Below are 20,209 nucleotides of genomic sequence, written 5' to 3'. Positions count from 1 at the left end.
GCTCTGAAAAGTGATGTAGTTTGCTGTTTGGGAAGAATCTGTGGAAGCGTGCCAGGAATGGCTTTTAAGGTGACTGGTTTTGCCTTTAGGATAGCAAGATGCCCTGAGAAATCACTTTACTTTACTTGTAGAGATATAGACAGTTTGTTTCTTTTTAATGCAATATTACATAGGTTAATTTTTTTCAGAGTGTCTTCAGCACAGAGGGAAAATAATCAATTATATATTTTCTGATGAATAAGCTACAACTCTTTTTTTTCTTCATTTTACTGCTAGGTATCTTTTGATATGCTTAGGTGTAAGTGTGTTGGTATATACCTGTGTAAAGTGTAACCATACTAAATTCTTTAATTTTTATTTAGTCTTTATACAGTAATTGTTTTTACTACCAGTAAGTAAATATACAGAGGTGTTGTCAGCCTTCATATGCTATTTCCTGTCTGCTTTAACATTTTTTCCAACTGTATTTTTTTGAATTTTTCAATTCAAAAAGCTGGGAAACAATTTTCTGGATGTATACAGTGCACTGTTTGTATAAAACTTAGTTGATAATTGGAGTTCATAGAAGACATTTGAATCCTTGTTTCTTCTGGCCATGGTGCAATTTTGAAAAAATGGCTTTCCTCCTCTGGAATGGTTTTTGCCTTGAAACTTTTCAATGTCTAGATGGTAGAATGTGTTTCATTCCACTTTCTTTCTTTGCTCCACTAATTTAAAAAAAAAAAAAAAATTTATCATTGCAGTGCTTATCTGTTCTACTTCTGAATGAGATAATGCCTTCTTGGGACTGTGTATGTGGCAGGTTACTCTATTTTCTTTACCACTGAGTATGTTTTAGTGTGGTGCTTGCATTTGTTGCTAGCAAAGTTATTTCCAGTGACAATATCAAGTTATGTTGCAGACCCCCTCACTCCCCTCTGTGTTCAGAAGAGAATGGGGGCTCTGTAGAGCTTCATCCATTTATTGTAATTACTTGTGCTGGGTAGGTTTGTATTCCTCAGGAGCTGGCAGCACCTTACTTCAGTGGTGATGATGTATTTCAGTGCCATGTTTTGCCCAGAACATGGCAGATGCTTGCATCAAGTTTAATGCCAGGTTAAAATGTTTGAATATTGCGATGTCTTTGGAAACAGTTAGTTCATTCTTTTTCCAAGTGAGGCTTTTGGCAGGGCTTGTTGCTATCTTGTATGTGATAAAAATGCAGAGCTATAAGTAAGGCTCTACTTAACAAATTTCCATGGTAGCTTTCCCTTCAAGTTGGAGTACAGCAACCATGCACATGAGACCTGTGTGAGTATCCCCTAATTGCTAGCTTTGGCAGAAACTATTCTTATGGTACCATAACAGTTAAAACCGCTGTGTTTTGCTTGCAATAGGACTCATTCTGAACAGTTTTCTTAGTTTTCATGGTGCCGGAGTATAGTATGCATAATACCCTGCCTCACTGCATTATGTATCGTTGAACTTGCATCATACTGGGCAGAAAACATCTGGAATGTTCCCTTGACATTGCATTTCAGAAAGCATTTCTGTTGATTGCTGTATAGTTTTGCTCTTACAAGTAATATCATCTTGGGAACAAAACCAGAAGTTCTATTTCTCCCTGACCAGTGCTTACTGTATTACAGACTCTTTTAGTAGATAAACATCAGATTAAAATCTTATCCTTTTATAGTATTCCAAGCTGTATGAGTCAAATCCTGTAAGTTTTCACTATACATCTGGCCTTTAAATACTGTACTATCAAATAATTTTCAGTGCAGAGCAGCCCATAAGAAGGACTTAACAAAGGAACTGCTAAGGTGATTAGAATACTACATCAAGCTTCTCTATCATTAGGTAGGTTTTATTGTTTCCTTGACAAAGAAAAAGATGAATAATGCAATTCTGATGTCTAAATATTTTCTGTTTGGGACTTTAATCTGTAAATAATCCTTTTAAAGCAAGTTAAATAGAAAAAGAACAGATCAGAACTGATGGTTGATTTACTGGTGTGTTTTGCCTCTATCCCCCGGTTTATGTAAACTGCTGCCACAGGTGCTCAAGATACCAGTCAAGTAGCAAGACTCACCTGTAAAACACAGTAGGGTGGGAATTAATTAATGAACTAAGTCTGTCCAATCTTCCCTCACTGGTATAATATCTGAATATTTCAGACTGTTCAATAAAAACAAGCTCATGTTCTGATGTATGCATGTGTATGTGCTATTGTGAACAAGTGCTCTGCATTTACAGCAGGCATTGTTTTTCCTCCAGCCTACTTACATTTAGACTTTTAGTAACTTGGTTTTGTACTCTGATTATGCATATCCTAACAAGAAGGAAAAAACAACATATGAAGGGTGGGGAGGCTGAGAGAATATAAACTATGCAAAGTTTTGTTGTCCCTGTATCAGGGAGGAGCCTACCCGTTTGTCCAAGTTAAAACAATCTCTAGTAACTGTTTAGCTGGAACAACTTCATAGAGAAAGTCTGGCACACCCTGTCAGCTGCTTTTCTGTTCATTAGAGCTCAGCAGCACACAGTAACTCTCAGTAGCCTCACGGAATGACAAAGTTAAAACCATACAGATTCTCTAACATTACTGTTTTAAAGAAAACTTCATTTGGGTGAAGTTTTTAGGGGCTGGCTCTGAGACAACTTTATAACATTGTGGAACATACTTGTCAGGCATTTTTAGTCCCTAATTCTAAACAGTTATTGAAAAATTACTTTAGACATTTAGTTCTCCTTTCAAATTGTCTACTTAGACCTATCTTCAGAGGACAGGCTCAGCTGGAAGGGAAGCTGCAACATAAACGTCTTGCTGGATGAAATAACTAGTAAATGCTTTTCGTGGATAATATGATACCAGCCCCTGGTGTGTTAGTTTTCTTAAATCTGTGCCTTGTGTCACTCTGTGCAACACAGTAGTAATGGCAAGAGCAGTTTTCTGTGACTGGATCAGTGACTTGGAAGAAAACAGAACTGTTAAAAGAATATTCTCTTACTTCTAGCAAGAGAACTGTTTACAACACATATTTAAAGCATTTACACAAAGAATATTTTTTCTGAGTGAGCAAAGAATTATGAGCTGAAATAACCAAAAGCTTTCAACCTCCAGTCAGTATATTTATTCACTTGCACTAATGACAGATTGCTAAAGAAAACTCGGCTGTTTAAATGTCTGAGAATATCTAAAGTTTTCTAAAATACTATCTGGCAAGATTTTAGGCAGCTGAAATTTGGTGAATTTGCTTCAAATGAAAACAACATTTAGGCAGAGAACTCTTTTAAAAGTTCTGGAATAATTTCTGTTCTACTTTATTTTTGTACTCACCTATCATGGTTTCTTTTAAGAATAGTTTTCTTAGGTTTAGCACACATAAGCTTGCCATACAAATATACAAACAGTCCTTCAGCTGTACCATTTGAGGGAATGCTGCTTTTTTGCCCAATGTTCAATCTGAAATGAAATGTAGTTGGAAAACAAAAGAACAAAAATTGTCTTTAACAATGGGGAACATAAAATTGTTTGAGGAGATGCTTTGAAATTTGTTAGGAACTGGAAAGAGGGAGGGTTTTTACAGTGGCATTAGGAACCACTGTATGTATTGACTGATAAAGCCATTCATATTTTATTCATTGGGACTCCTAATTTTTTTTTTTTTTTTAAATCCTGTTGTCTCCTGTTTTCCCCTGACCGCCCAGAGATAAAAAATCCAGTAAGCAAGTTTCCCTTTGGATGTGTTGTACTTTGGAAGTATTGAATCACATAATCATTTAGGTTGGAAAAGATCTCTGAGATCATTGAGTCCAACCTGAACCAATCATCACCTTGTCAGGTGAATTGTAGCACTAAGTACCATGTCCAGTCATTTTTTAACACCTCCAGGGATGTGTTCTGTGATCTGTGTTCATATCATTTTTAACCAAAGGTGAAGTTTGTGTTCTAGCTAGAATTGGATGTAGCCTAATAAAATATTTTTGTGCTTAGGTCAAATAGCTTTTGTTCTGGCCAGGGAGAAAGGGTCAGGAGGGGAAGAGCAGAACGGAAAGAATCAACATGTGCAGCTACACCGGCTGGTTGAACCACATACTTCTCTTGCCCCTAATGATATATTGGAGCATGATGTTGCCATTTTGCAAGTTAGGGCTTTCAGTCTGTACTGTGATACTGTGAGGACTAAAGCCCGTAACGGTTGTGGGGGTTTGTGATCCAGGTGATGAGAAACACCTTTTCATTAAAGGCTCTAATTGCCTTTTAAATATGATAAAAATGTTTCCTTGTTTAATCATTGTCCAGTACTTACGTTACACTAATCAGAGAATGGCAGAACAGCCCAGCTTGAAAGGAGCCTTAATATTCTGGTCCACCCTTTACTTGTTAAAAATAAAATTGTGTGTAGTGAGGCGCTGGTGTTGTTCAGACAATCTGCTGGAATTATCCAGAGCAGCAGACTAAACACATAGAAATGTTTTCAAGAATAGTTTTAATCATTCATTTAGGTAGGTAGCGCAGTCTCAAAGACATGAACGACCAGAGGTGACCTACTGCTTTGGACTCAAAATTTAGTGATGTGTAGAAAATCTTGTAAGAATTACATGTATCTGTGACTTTCTACACCTCTGCTTTTTCTGTTGTAACTGTTTATCCATAACCCATGGTTTCTTACTGTTTCAGCTCAATCTTTGTCACTTCTTTAAAGGATTTAATATGGTTCTCATGTCTGCTTAATGTGGACCTGTTCAAACATTATTTATTTTTTTCCATTTACTTTTTTATCTCTTTAAGAGCACCAGCATAATTTAGGGCAATCAACTTGGTTTCAGGATGTCTTTCCCCTTTTTGCATATCTGTACTGCCTTTAGAAGATGGGAAAAGTGTTTGAAATTCCCTCTTTCTGTGAGTAGCTCCTATTCTAAAATAAATCAGTTGTGGACAACTTCTTTTAGTCTTCTGATCTGTGGAAGTTTCACTTTGGCAAGGTTTCTGTTTGTTACTTCTGCTTTTAAAATATCCCTTTTCCTTTATTGTTAATGAATTGTATTATTTAGCCATGGCTACTGCCTCTTGGAGAAGTTTCAGTCACTAAACATAGTTGCCTCACTTCAAGTTAATTCTTGTTTTAATTTTGCGCACTTCCTTCCTGAATGTGAATATTCACTAGTAACAAGGCACTGTCCACTTGGCACTGTTTATGCTTAACTCAGTTTCCAGCTGCCCACCTCTGTGCAGGAATTGATCCTTTTTTGAAACAAATAAAACATAACACTAATCCTCCTTTGCTTATGCCAACTTCTTCCATTCCTAACACACACTAGTAATGTTGCTGATTGTCTGTTAACCTCATGTAATTATTCCAACTCCTTTTATCTTCTTGCTCTGTTTAAGGAATCCGCTTTCTGGCTTTTCCAACTTGCAGTCGAACTCTTAATTTTCAATACCTCATCTGCTCTTTTGGACCATATTTTTGTTTTTCTTTGTTTTTCCTTTTGTTTGTAGAATCCTGCTGCAGCTGTAAACCCAGGCTTTGGCTATGCCATTTCTGTGAAAATTTGATATCCTATCACTTGGCTGTATTCCAGGTTCAGGAGGAGTCACTTGGAGTGCATAATTACTATTTCTTACTTTCCCTGAACACTTTGTCTATACTTCAGTTGGATGTTTCATGTTTCTTTTGTTGGGTTTTGTGAACTCTATGCTTTATTAGTGGTTGTCTATTAGGAGATCAAAAGGTATTCAGTTGATTTGTATAATATTTGATTAAAGCAGTTCTAGCAGTTGCTTGTCAGCTCTGTGCAGGAAGCTTCTGCACATAAGAGAAGGGCAGAGAAACTGTTCTGAAAAAATGGTGTGGATTTTTTTTGGCCATGGAGCTTGGTTTTAAAACTCTTTGAAAAGAGTAAGAAGCTCACAGAATAGCAAAGAAATAATGATTACTAGAGCAGCCTTGTAGAGCTGTATTTTTGTCTGTTAATGAGTGTTCATTAGGACACATTTGTAGGGATGGAGCACTGGAAACAACTGTGTTGCATTCTTTTAAGTGCTTGGGATTCAGCTGTAAATTCCTGTGATAGCTCGTTGTGCTCTGGCTTCCTTTCCACCTGTTAAAGTGTATTACTCCTTCCCTCTAGGAAAGCTTTTTGGCTTTTCTGTTGTTCATGCTTCATTCTCTTTTGCCTATAAATCTCAATGAAAAGAGAATTTACAGCCTCTTCAGCTTTTTTTTTGTCCTCCGCAAATACTGTCACATATACATATAACAAATAGTCTATTACATTGTCCATGTGTTGAGCCTTAAGTAAACACAGGAGAGAGGAATACAAATTGATCTCAACACATACACCTTCATATGTTTTAAAAATAGCTTTAGACCTAGTTCCTCTATTTGTTATAAGTTTTCTCACCACACTTCTTGCAAAGGAGTACAGATAAAAATTTAGTAATATGGTGACTTCAGGCAATTTAGTTTAAATTATAACAGAATGCATCAATTTGAGGGCTGATACTAAAATTGTTTTCCTAACTATAGAAATGTTTTTTTAAAGCATGGGGTTTGTTTCATTTTGAGCATATTACAAACATCTCAAGAATTGGATAAAATTGATATTCAAAAAATTCTGAAAACTTAATAGATGCACATGCAACTTTGTCAAGCTATTTCGTGACTATATGCTTTATCTGTCAAAGCAGTCTGAGTCAGAGTACACATAGAATTTCCTAGAATAGGAATAACTTGACTGACGTCCTTTTTTTGTAAGATGTTATTTTTACTGAATGAGTAGTTTCGTAATGTAGTTATCAATATTCTTGAAACAAAGGCAGTTATCACCAAGTTGCTAAATGACTATAAGCTTGCATAAGGGGTAATTAGTACTGTAAAGAAAAGGAGTAGACTGCCCACTTCTGATGTTTCTAGTATAAAACTAAGAATTCTTGTCTAACTTTTCAGGTTCATTCTTTGACACTGATGTGGCTGCAATTTGTAGAGAATTTAGTTTTACTGGAATAGTGAGTGCCAAAAGATACGTTACAAGAACCCTCAAATCATAATGTAGCTGATTGAAGGATTGCCTTTCCACAAGGTATGGTGCTACCTTATCACCTAAATGTTGACTAGTGCTTAGTTTCATTTTTTAAAGCAAACAGAAGCAGGATCTCTATGAGGTACGGATGACTGGAAGTTTCAGGGACAACTGATGCCATACTATGCAAGGTGTGCTCAGTACAATGTGCAGCGTCCATCATAAGGGTGCAGCTGTGTAACTCCTCTGCTCTCACCTGCTCCCTGGCCACATCTTTTGAAGTGTAGTATCATCAGCCTCAAGTGAGTGAGGCTCAGAACCTCTGGGACACATGTTCATAGATTTGGTATTTTAGCTATTGGTAGTCATAGTTACTGTACTGAAATGGAATCTGGATTAATGGACTAACCAGCATAAATTAATTTGTGCCACAAAGAAAATCATTCACTGGAAATTATGATGGCTGCAGGACATCCAAAATGTGATTAGGCGAGGCGTCAAGATACTATTTCTGAATATTTCATATGCCATGAGGATCTGTGGGATTTTCTTTAGCAGTATAATATAATATGAAAAGACTGAACAGTAGAAGTAGTAGCAGTGATAAATGAGCTTGCATTCCCTGTGGTGTTGACAGTAATGAATTGAACGAGCAGACTGAGGCATGTAAAAGGAGGTTGATGTACTAAGCTGATGTTTATTAATAGGTGCAAACCCTGTGTTGGTAAGGCTTAGAATCTGGAAGGGGTCATAATATTTGAGTGGGAAAAGATGTTTCTTATGAGCATCTCTAAAAAATTGGGCATACTTTGAAAGGAAATGTGGAGTGATGTCATGTGCCTTTTTCATATGTACACCTCTGGGATTCTTTTGGTGCTCTGAAGTGCAGAGAATGTTCCAAAATGACTTTGTTGTCTTCCCCATCTTTTGGGTTGTACCAGTAAATGCTTGATGTACAGTTGATTACACTTGTGTAGTCTGTAAAACCTCAGTCTATGGATTATCACTGTCATACTGCAGTAATAAAATTTAATAGTTCTGGTTATGCATTGCTGTGTTTTTTTTTTTTTTTAATTCTATGGGGTCATTCATATGATAATCGCTCTTGGCTGTGTCTTGTTTGTATTTCATATTCTATAGGATCTCTGTGGGTAGCATTTGTGTAACCTTTCAAGATGCAGCTGCTGCTTATGCTATTGAATCCTTTTCATTATGTATTCATTACAGAAGGATAAATAAAAATAGGTTTAATAACAATGGCAAGAGAAATCTATTGCAGTCTGGGACATACAAATGCAATTTGTATAGTCTTGTGCTTTATTCTGCGCTCAGTTCTAAAGTTCATAATCATTAATACACCAAGAATCCACTATCAATTTGCTGTGTAGTTTCTAAAATTAAATTTAAGGCTGACTTTCATAGGATGAAAGAATGAATTAGTGAAGTCTGTGATTCCTGTTAAAGCTAACTGATTAATATACTATATTGGCAAAGGAAAGCCCTGAAACAGATATTAGTCTGAGAGTAATGATAGTCCATACACTATAAGATTCCGATTTGAAAATAATCTGTTAAAAAATACAAAAATATAATTATCTTTATACTTAGGGTATTAGGATTTCTTGCTAGTTCATGGAAAATCTTATAAATAGAAGAGCTACCCTCTTGTAAAATACTGCCTATAATACTGTACATTTTATAATTTCTCAAGATACAATCCCTTCTGAGACTTGTTCAACACAGAAATTGGTCTGAACTTTGGATGTGGAAGGCTAAGGAATTGCAGGAACTTTAAGTAGATGTTGAGATGGTTGATTTTTCTTGAACAGCTACAAGCAGGGATGGAGAATAACTCAGCCAAGTATCAGTATGTTTCTACTGCAGGTACTTGAACAACTAGTGTTATTCCAGGCCATAGGCTTTTGAATCCATGTTTACTTGCTTCATTGAGAGAAGTACATGCAACTCTGATACCTCTTTATCTTTCTCAGTGAAGTAGTACTTGGGTGAGATTTTTGTAGTACTGAGGAGGACTCCAGGCATTCTTAAACAGAATTCCTGTGTTTATACATGGAATTTCTAGACAAATACGTATGAAAGAGCACACATAGGTGTTTCTCAGGATCCTGGTATGTTGCTCAAACTCCTTGTCTCACCACTGCAGCAAATTGTGTGGAGAAACCTGCAAATGTTAAAAGTCTTAATCTTATGTTTAGGAAAGACTTCCAGGTGGAAAAAGAGAAGGATATACCTGAGGAAACCTGAACATAGGGCAGGTCTGTTTCTTAGATTTGTTTTATTTTTGGCTTTCTGGAAACTGACTTGGTTTATGAAGAAAATCCTGAAATAATAGCTTTGTTTGATAATGTTAAAATAATTGATCTGCAGTAGATCACTGATACTTAAGTAGAATTTGTTAAAAGTATACTCATATATTGTGTGTTAGGATTTGGGTATCCAGAGAAGTTGTGGATGCCCCATCCGTGGAAGTGTTCAAGACCAGGTTGGATGGGACTTTTGGGGTAGCTGGTCTAGCCTCCCCGTAGTAGAAGGAGATGGAACTAGATGATCTTTATGGTCTCTTACAATCCAAACCATTCTAAAATTCTGTGAACTAAGTGTGAATGTATTTATGTTTGAATTTGATTTTCCAGATTAGAGTGCTTTATCTTCTTACCCTGATTTGTAATTAAATGCGTCTGGTGGATCCCCTTCAGGCATAGTGCAATACAGTATCTTAAGCAGCTTCATAAAGCCATGTGTTCCCATTCCTTTCTGAACAGCAATATCTAGCAATAATCCAGGGAACTTCCCACAGCATTAGTATAGGTACATTGGGTGAGTTTAGTAATATATCCAATGGCGCTTATTGTACTGGTGGTTGTAAGGTTTTAATTATCTATTTCATTCTGTCATTTTTTGTAACAGTTACAACCAATTCTAATTGGCAGTGTTGCCATGGGAAAGTGTACTTAGTGCTCTATTGTCCGTGGTTTTGTTAAGGAGAGAAGTTTTTGGCTAATCTAGCAGGAAAAGATAGGTTAGATGTAAAACATGAACAAAATTCACATGCTATTTATTTTAATGACATCACATTGTGCTACACTGTTTGGTGAATTGGAAAGTGGGTAGGGTCCTAAGGCAAGAACGGATATTCTGCAACTGCATTTATAAAAATGAGCTAATTTAGTTGCTTGGTGATAGCTTCATATTTAACTATTTGCTGAAAGATGTAGACGTCCTTCTTTTAATCTTATATATGAAGATGCCATAATTTCAGATAAACTCATATGGTAAAATATTTAAATTAATTAAATGTCAGAATATAGAGTTCAAGTCATATATAGTATTGAAAAGTATAATCGGAAACACAGGTCAAGAAACTTTGAAATTAGTCAGTATGGTCTGTTTTCTTCATGAAAGTGAACTACTGTGGTCTAACTTTTTACAATTTCATTGCTTCCCACTCAAGCTGCTTAGTATTCATTGTTTTTACTTTTTCTGTCTTGAAATAGTTTAAACGAGTGTTAAATCCACAGATAGACCACAGCTTGAACCAGAACGTACTAAACATTAGATTAAAAGAAAGCCTATCCACCAAATTGATGTTTAACTGATACTTCGTCAACTCTTATCCAGCCTAGTGGGGGACTGACACAGTCCAAGTCATGAAAGACAAGAAATTCGCTCAATAATGTACTGGGAGATGTGTCAGAATGAAAAAATAAACAGAACAAAACAGAAACAAAAACCACACAAAGTAAAAACAAGAAATACAGGTCTGAACGGAGTCTGCAAAGCAAGTCCTTCAGCATAAGTCTTTACTTTTATTATTTTGGTGGCTCTTTAGGGAGTTGCCATTCTCTCCCTCTCCAATGGCACTGCAGTTTGTGCAATCATATCACTGACCCAGGTCAGGAACTGATTCAACTGAAAAATATTTTTCTTTTCCTGTGTTCTTTTTCATCCTGCTCACTCTGCAGTCTGGTTCTGCCTGTGACTGAAAGCCATGGCATGGGACAGAGTGAAAGCCAAAGCAATGGGAGGAGGCACCTGACAGCAGTACCTGATTTATGCCATAGAGGTACCAAACTTCTGACCATGACCTCTGCTGCCTCTGCACTGTCACTTCTTGTTTGGTGCTGGTACAAATCCTGAACAAAATGATTCCATGCATTTGTCCAAAGCTGTATTTGAATTTATTGAAACCAAATGGTCTTCATAAACAAATTATGCATTTATTAGAAGTAAAATAAAAATATTGTGTGTTAATTATAAAAACAGGAACAAAGTGAAATTCACAGGGCTAATGTACTATGCAAGGGCTTTCCTAAGCAGCAACTAGTGGTGTTACCTTACTGCTTACTTCAAATGTGCTTCCCCCCAATACTGGAATAGTAATTTCCATAGGCTCCCTTTGATGAATCAGTTACATATACTATAATATACATTCAGAGGAAGCTGAGTGACATGACAGCCCATTACATGAAGGATATGTTCACAAGCAGCACAGCGTTCTCAGCAACAGAATTAACAGCTCACAACCCAAATAAGTTCTGGCTCAGTCACCTAAGCCTCAGAGATGGCTAGCCCATTGTAAAGAGGATATTTGACATAAGGCATTTATTTTTACTTGATTTATGTGAAATATGTGATTCATTTCCTCAAACTATTGTGCTTTATTTGCCAGTGATCGAAGACTTGCTAAATATCAACATTGTTGATGGTCTCAAATCTTCATTTTTATATTCATTGCTATTAATTAAATAGCATAATATTTTAGGTATTGCAAAAATAGATATATAACATATCCTTATCTTTCTAAGGGGAAATGTTGATTCTGATTGGCAGAATCAGGTGAGTAGGGGAGAACATACGGAATTCTTTTCTTTCTTACATTCTAATCCTTGTGAGTATCTTATGGTGGGATGTAAGTAAAGAACTGCTTCTTTCTAAAGCAGAAGTATTGCATCAGATAGCACCCTTTTTCATGGAAGTATGATGCTAATGTGTATGTGTTCCCATGGGTGGGAGTGACCTTTCTGCAAGGTCTTTTTAAAATGAAATGAATAACTCTTATGTCTGGATAATTTGACCAGCACAGAAAGGTGGAAATATTTCTGAAATATTTCTTTTTTAGATCCTTTCTTAAATGCCTGGCATGTGGGGGTGTTGTAGCTGTGAAACATCACTTGGATGATGATGCATTTCAGCTCTCCTTAAGATAAATTGACGTGGTTTAACTATTTGCTCTAAAGTAATCTGATTCTAATTATGCTCTTATACTTTTTCTAGTCATATTCAATACCTGTTAATCAGGGAATGTTTCAGCCTAACTTGGCATATAAAATACAACTGAAGCAGACATCCCTTTAAACTGTAATTAAAACCTAGAGATATTACTATTCCTATGGTATTGTCCAGTAATCCTTGAGCATTGTAAGTTATTGAGATGCTTCTTTTAAAAAAGTCTTCATCATTACTGTATTTCTTGTGCACCATGCTGCTGAGTTTGACTAGGGAGAGCAAGACATTAAGACAAAAACCTTCAAATGGGATAAGGCTGCTCTGCTCCCTTCCCCTGTAATTTTAGTCCTTGTATCCTTTTAGTCCAAATGCCTTTGCTTTCTTTCCCTGATGTTGTAGTTTCTATAGCTATATTCTGGATCACATTCAGCTTCTTGTGTTGGCAGTCTTTGCAATTATACCATATTCAGTAAATCTCTGACAAGGCTAAATTGACTTCTAAAGAGTTTTTTGAAGGCCTCATTACCATCATTTTCTGTCCTGACATGCTAATAGGGACACACCCCTGCACTTCTAGCAGTGCCAAATTATTAAGTACTTGAATACCTGTCCCTATAGCATCTAAATTTTCTAGGGTAGTGCTCATTCCTTTTAGTATCAAATAGCATATTCTTTATAGCTGTGATAGAGTCAGTCTGTGGAAACCAAGAACTGGGTTGCAGATGTGTTCGCTTAAGAACTGTTAAACCAGCTGATGCAGCAATGTGCTGCTTGTACATAGCTGTCTCTAACAGACAAAACCTTTTTTAGGTTCATAGGTAATCTTGTGGATTTAAGATTTTAGTTCATGCAAGAGCAAACCATTTCAGTTTTCTCAAGGGAAGACAGGGTTCAGTGAGCATCTCTTGCTGATGCCACGGGAGATTTTGCAGCAAGTGTTATGAGCAGCTCTTGCAGTAGTTAGGCAAATCAAATGATAGGTACTAATTACTGTGTCCCAGTGGTTTTCAGGTATTCTGATGTCCCATTTACTGTTTCATGAACAGAGACTTAAGTTTTGAAAGACAAGTTGTTGCTTCTGGAAAAGCCAGTGACAGAAAAAGTGCCAGGTAAGGGAGAACGCAAATAGGAATGCCATAATGGTTTTAATACATAATTTTAATTAACTCTTTTGAGTTCTCAAACAATCATGTGAAAAGATGGAATGGGGAATTAAACCCCTTAAAGTGAGGGATCCTATTCTTGATCTTTTATTTATGTATTTTGGGGTGAAGAACAATAACTTTGGTTTTAGAAGTGCATCTGCCTCGCAGTAGAGTGCTGTTCTGAGTGAGCATAAGCTGAAACAGCTGTATTTGCAACGGGTCACTAACTGGGAATAACTACCAGATGGAAAAGGTAGTGGAAATTAATATTTGCGAAACAATGTAAGGTTTCTCATTAGGAAAAGTAGCCTGTAGGGTGGCCTGTGGGGGGGTTTTTTTCCCCTTCTCCCATCCCCTCCTTTTTAAGGTGTTTTGTCTAACTGCTACTATTAATCTCTACTTAGGTAAGTAAGCTGGTAATTTTTTAAAACTTGTGTTTCTAGGAAATTTCTCTTAAATTTCACTCCAGTGCAAATTATATGATGTGATAGCTTTATTGCTACAGTCTTGGGATTTGGAAATACCCAACTGATTTTCCAACCTTCACTGGGAGACACGGTCAGACCTGCACAAATTAGGATAGCTGTTGAAAATATGCTCTTATTGTAAATTTTTCAAAGCTGTGAAAGCAAGTCTTTATAGCATGAGGCAAATCCTGTGTGGTTTTTTTTTAACTACACGGATTTTTGTATTTTTTTTTAAGCACTTTTTACATTTCTATTCTGTTTCCAGCTTATAACTCCATCTGAAATTTATTTATTCAGTAAGGTTCTAGTATGAAAAAGAAAGCAAAATAAAGGTTTGTTGAATACGTTTGTCTTTGCAGGGACTAATTAGTGGTATTTTAAAATTTTTTTTTAATTCTTAATTTTTTGCTCCTCTGGAAAGATAGTGAGCGCTTTTTCCCCTCTCTAATAGAAATTCTTCAGCAACAATTCTGTTTTATTTTTTTAGTTTCAAAGGAATTCAGTAAATACTATGTCTGAGTTTTCTAGGAGGAAAAGGTCTGGAAGTGCACTGTATTTTCTTGGTGGGTAGAGGACAGGGAAGCCAGCTATAAAGGCACCACATTTGGCTTGCTTTGAATTACCTCTGTCTCCTTATGATGTGTGCTTATCTGGAAGAAACAAAACATTAAAGTGATTCCTTGTTTAGAGCTTATATGTACAAAAAATGGATTCCTAGCATTGAAAGAGCCAACCACAAAATGTAAATCTTAATAATAAAACAGGTCTTGATGCAATGTAGTGAGTTTTTCCAGGCTGAACAAATCAAAACAGTTATTTATTACTGAAGCAGGACACAGTTTGACACTGCGTGGATGAAATTGTCCTCAATTTATACAAACAAAAGTATTATCCTTAGGCCATGTGTGTAAGACAGTGGCCTGGAGCTGTTTTCTCCTGAAACATTGGGCAGAGACATGAAGCTCTGATCCAGTTATCTCTTGATGTCTGGGCCTGGCTGGCTGGGAAATGGCACAGGAGAGGACCACTAGGAGAAAACAGATTGTGACAAAGGTCCTTGTCTGCTCTCATTTTATCTTGACACTTAAGAAGATTGTCATACCGTGGTTGCAGTGCTCTGATAGGAAAGGGAAGTGTTACAGGTCTGAACTGTGCAGACAGTACTGGTGTGTAATAAAAATGTGCAGCTCTAAGCATTGAGAAACAGTGATAGATGGGCTGCAGTCCTGGATCTCCCAGCCCCACTTCCTGAAACTGCATAGATCTGAGCCCAGTAAAGTAAATAACCTTTGATTTGAAATGAGACTTTCACTTGCTTATACCAGTATGCTTTAGACTTTTACAGTGTTCTTTTCACTGCTCAGCATTTTCCTTTAGCCACATTGAGTCCATCTTTGTCAGATAACAATTATTTAATCTTCTCCCCATTTTATATTTCTTCCCTTTTTAGTATTGGATAATATATTTTGTTGAAATGGTCAGTGATTCCTTTTAAAATTGATGATAGCACAGTCTTTACAAACCTTCTGATTAATTTATTTGGTTTAGTATTTCTGGTTTTGCTTCTAAGCTTGGACTTTTTAAAGGGGAGTTATATGGATTTGTTGCTGTGGTTCCAATAATGCCTTGTTCATAAAAGATTCAGCAGTATAGCTAGCTTCCAAGCTAAAATAGTCACTCTTGAGTCTGTAAAATTGTCTTTGCATGAGAAAAAGGTATTATACAAGAATATTAAAGGGTTTTTTTTTTTCCCTATGTAGATCAGAGTGGTCTTAATACAGTTGCACTGAGAAAAGAAGGCTCTTATTGTGTCTATGAAGTCTTTAGTAAGTTCTTTAACCAAGCCGAGAGGAGCAGGGGGCAAAGGAAGCACAGATAATTAAGTGTTAAATTCTCTATATTCAGAAAGACCAGAAAAGGATGTTATACTTAGAATATAGAAAATTATGTCTTTCAAGAAAATAAGATACGCATTTTGCCTAATTTTTGGCATAACTTCAAAAATGTGCATCGTGGCTAAAAATGAAAAAAAAAATCAAACCCATCTAAATAGAGATGGTTGAGGTAAGGGGGAGAGGAGAACAGTCTAAAACCTGCTTACTAGAAATAGCCATTCTTTGGCTTTCACGTGAAGTCACTGTTCTCTGAAGTAAGTCCTGGTTCAACTCTTCAAGTGGCATTTAGGCATTACAAACTGGAAATAGATTGCTTGTAATGCTTACATTTATATCCTTACTGTTCTCCAGGACATTTCTTTTTTTTTTTGAATTTGAGGATTCTAAATAAATCTTAAACAACACCAACTGGAACTGCTAATGACACTGAAGTTACTTCTCTTCTTGCTTTGGCTGAACTTTGTTGTTCTTTTGTTTCTTAAATCTGTAAAACATCCGATCTTAAGTCCTCGGTATAGACAGTCATAAAAGGATTGGTATTGATTGCATCAGTTGATGAGTGGATATAAAGGCCACGTGTGTAAATTAGAATTGGACTGGGACTTACACCTCTTGATGGCCTGTTGACCAGCTGGACAGACTGCATAATATGTGGAGAGGGACTTCATGTCTTCTCTCTTTGGTAGATAAAGTTCTCAGTAAAATAGGGTATCTTTTGTTAAGTTAGTTTGGCTTTTAATATATTGATAGTGATAGCCCAGAAACTTACAATTTCACAGTATTTTTTAAATCTGAGTCAACACTATAGTATTTTTTCTGTGGAACTATAAAAGCATTATTCACTAAAATGAATACTTTTGAGGGGTCAGTTTTGTAATGTAAATCAGTGGACAAAGCTGTTGAAGCTTAACCTAATTGACAAAACCTGCAACTTTAAAGGAAGGTTATTTTCTTCAGGAAGGTTGACCCTTTTTTTGTTGGTCAGCTCTCATCATATGAGTTTTGAATGTTAAGTTAAAAAAGTAGCTAAGTCTGCCATGGATCTGTAAGTGTACCACTTTCTTTCTTAATGCTTTTAAGCTCAAAAGTCAGTGCATGTAAGTTACATTCTGAATTTTATGACTTTAGTTCTTAGTTCATTGATCACATAGCAAATATAATTTCAAAGGATGTTGGGCAGTAAACTTTTTTCTTACATCGACTTAAAAACTGTATAATTAATTGATATACCAGGAAATTGTTCCTAATCTGCAATGAAAATACATAGTATTAGTAATAGGAGGTGAAGAAAGTAGTGTCAGTTTACTTTATGATGGTTTCATTGGAAATGCTATTTTTAGACTGTTGGAAGAATAGAAAAATCTTGGACAATAATTAACTTTATACATTTGTACACGTGCAAATTTTCTCTAGTATAGAGATTGACAACAAAGAGACTTAGGCTGTGGTAAAATCTCTAAGCATCTTCTAAAATATATTCTTAATTCATGTAGGATAAGCAGAAATAGTTCATGGAATATCTTAGGGGAAGTGCTTACATGTAACTTCTGATCAGTGTTCAGAATTTACTTTCTGATTTGCCAAAGCTGAATATGAGTGCATGTATTGCAGTGATGCTGATTTGCTTTGCAAAGGTATCACTCAGGACACAGTCCCCTTTTTTTGTCTGCAGCTATTAATCATTTAAGTAATGCAACTGTATTTTCATTAAAAATTTTATAAAATAATTTTACATTGGACTTTTTTATTTTGAAAAGGCCAGTTATTGTCTTTTGAGGAGAACATGACTAGCTGCTGGTCTAAGTAGCTACTACTGTAAAGGTTTAATATGTTCAAGACTTTTGGCAAGCTTTGAAAGAATTTTATTTCACAAAGGGTAAAGGCTTAAGGAAGCTGAAAAACCTATGGAGGTATTATTGCCACTACTGTAGCTCAAGTTCAAGCCATTCAGTTCATGTCTTAAATGTCAAATTTTAATGTAGTTCCAAGCCCTTGAAAAACACACTGATACATTTAAACAATTTACAGTAAAGATAACCAATTTTATTCTTTGCTGCACCATTTGTCTGGTTTTACCAAGGAGTATGTATGGATGACTCTAACAGGTTAATTTCAGGACAGCCTTCATGGACTAGGCAGCAGATAAGCCAACACTCATGGTGATTCTTGGCTGTAACTGTGGAATGGGAAGAAGCTATTAACAGCAAATTTACAAGCAATGAGGCTTAGAATAATAGATTATATTAGTACTGTGTATTAGAGGACAGAAAAATCAAGCAAATGCTCTACTAAAACATCAGATGGGACAGAGGAGCTTTTCTTCCAGGATGGGAATTTTCTGTATTAGGGGTATGTAAAGCAAAGAATAAGAAAAAAACTCCCAAGACGTCATAACCAACTGACAAAAAATCCCCTGTTCACAAAGGTAACTGGAAATACAAAAATGCATGTAAGTTGCATAGTAATAAATTCCACACAAGAAAAATAAATTTCATACAATTGATTTGTATATGTTGAAAATCCAGTTGTTAGTCCTGGTGTTTGGAGATTCTTCTTTTTCTTGGTATGAGTTTAATTTTGAATAGAGGCAAGAGGAAAAATGTATAATCTGATAGAAATACCATGGGTTTTTTCTTTTACTTTATCCCCCTTCTTTAAAGTGCTTGCAGTTTTTACAGAGTGGTCTGCACAGTAAAAATGACTGACATAAATGTTAAGAATATAGAATTTGATTGGAAGTAAATGCTGACACCAAGAGGGCAGTTAAGTGGAATAACAGAATTATTTCTGAGTAGTAAGTATGTAATTTCTGTGTATTTTTAGAGTCCATTCAAGATCTCACTATAAGCTTATGTAAAAGTGACTTAAATTGAAAATTACAAATCAAATTTAATTTGCAAATCTGCTCAGTGCTAGGCCCATAGACACTATGTTTGGCATTACAGAATTGGTCTAAGTGTTTAAGACCCTGAGCTGTCAATAATTACGCCATAAGTAAAATACTGGTGAGGGTAAAAATTATGTATTATGTAAAACTGACACCAAAAGACAGAATATCTATAGCTCACTGTTCTACATTACAGCAGTAAATTAATGCTTGTAAAGGAATTTATGAATACCCAAGTAAATCTAGTATCACTCACTCACATGGGAATAGAGTCATGGAGCAGTGTAGCAGCACAGCTTTCGCTGTCCTTGTAGGCAGATAGGGTAATTTGGATAGGAGAGGTGGACTACGAGGTGAGGGGAAGAGCTGAGAGGACCACGGGGTTCAAAGAAGTGATTCTGTGTCTCCTCAGTGGTTCAGTGTCTAACTGGATAGCTGCTGGTGGCATGGTGGGTGTGGAAGCTCATGCTGGAGCCAGTCCTAGTTCATGTCCTTTTCCATTACTAGGCTAACAGAATGTGCTATGCTTCCCTGAGGTTTGCAGATGATACAGAATTGGAGGTAGGACTTTTAATAAGCTGACTCTAGATGTGGAAATGGGGCAACAGGAAGGGACTTCCTGATGTTGGGCCAAAACAAGTGTGAAAATCTGCACCTGGCCTGATAATCCACTGCTTGGGGTAGAGGGCTGCCTGGTCAAGTCTGGAGCAGCCTCATGGGAAAAACAGGCTGCACAGGGGTCAGTGGCCCACTATTGCAGCAGCAAAGATGATCTGCATGTTGAGCTTCATTAGCTGAGGCATAACCTGCAGATCAGCAGGAGTGATTATTCCCCTCAGCTGGGCATGCGCGACTGCATCTGGAAACCCACTTTCAGTCTCCTAGTTTAAGGTGCATAGTGTTAAACTTGAGAGTCCAGCATCAGTCAATTAGGTTATTTAGGAAGGTGTAGCTTAATGACAGGAAGAGACTCTGAGGAAGCGGGTTTTGTTTAGAAAAGATCAGAAGAGAAGACAAGGCCGAGGAGAGGGATCTATTTGCAGCCTTCTATTTCCTAAATTTTTCATGGCTGTAGAAGGTAGAACTACATTCTTCTTAGATGTGTACAGTAGAAAACTAGAAGGCAAAAGTGACAAGTGTTACAGTTGGGGAAACCCCAATTAGTTAGAGAGAAGAGAAAGAGAAGGGGAGGAGAGAGGAAAGGAAAAAATCACCATGGGAAAGTGAAGTTCTGCACTTGGTTTTACTATCTTTTGCAATTAAGCAACCTCACTGAATGATGATGTTTGCCCCACTTTGAGCAGGGGTTTGACTCAGTGACCTTGAGAGGTCAGGTTCGTTTCTGTGATTCTGACTTGTATAAATGAGCAGGCAACAGTGAAGGAACTCTAGCGTGTTTTGGCAAAGTAATCTCAGTCTGTCATGAAATCAGGAAATCTTGGTAATCTGAGTGCTGTGTACAAGAGCTTCTTTAAAGTTTCGTGATGGAATTGGTACAAGCAGCAACAACTTTTCTGCAGAAAAAGCAGAATATTAGATTCAGATTGAATCTCTGTCAAC

At 36.5% G+C, this 20,209-nt stretch overlaps 1 protein-coding gene across 3 annotated transcripts in view; it reads left to right on the top strand.

Moving 5' to 3' along the window:
• STXBP6 (syntaxin binding protein 6) overlaps positions 1-20,209 on the top strand; it is a 93,905-nt gene that overhangs the window by 40,993 nt on the left and 32,703 nt on the right. The window contains exon 1 of one of the 3 annotated variants that reach the window (XM_017742226.1): positions 11,008-11,092. The exons of the other annotated variants lie outside the window; for them this stretch is intronic. Coding sequence (XP_017597715.1) covers positions 11,023-11,092 — 70 coding nt within the window. The 5' untranslated portion in view covers positions 11,008-11,022. Of the gene's footprint in view, positions 1-11,007; positions 11,093-20,209 lie in introns of those variants that run through there. 3 annotated transcript variants of the gene reach the window in all.

This window comes from Corvus brachyrhynchos, unplaced genomic scaffold, assembly GCF_000691975.1.
Source record: "Corvus brachyrhynchos isolate BGI_N302 unplaced genomic scaffold, ASM69197v1 scaffold115, whole genome shotgun sequence".
In the NCBI taxonomy this organism is placed as follows: Eukaryota; Metazoa; Chordata; class Aves; order Passeriformes; family Corvidae; genus Corvus; species Corvus brachyrhynchos.
The sequence above is the reverse complement of the archived record's forward strand: the minus strand, read 5'-3'. Positions and strand labels throughout refer to the sequence as shown.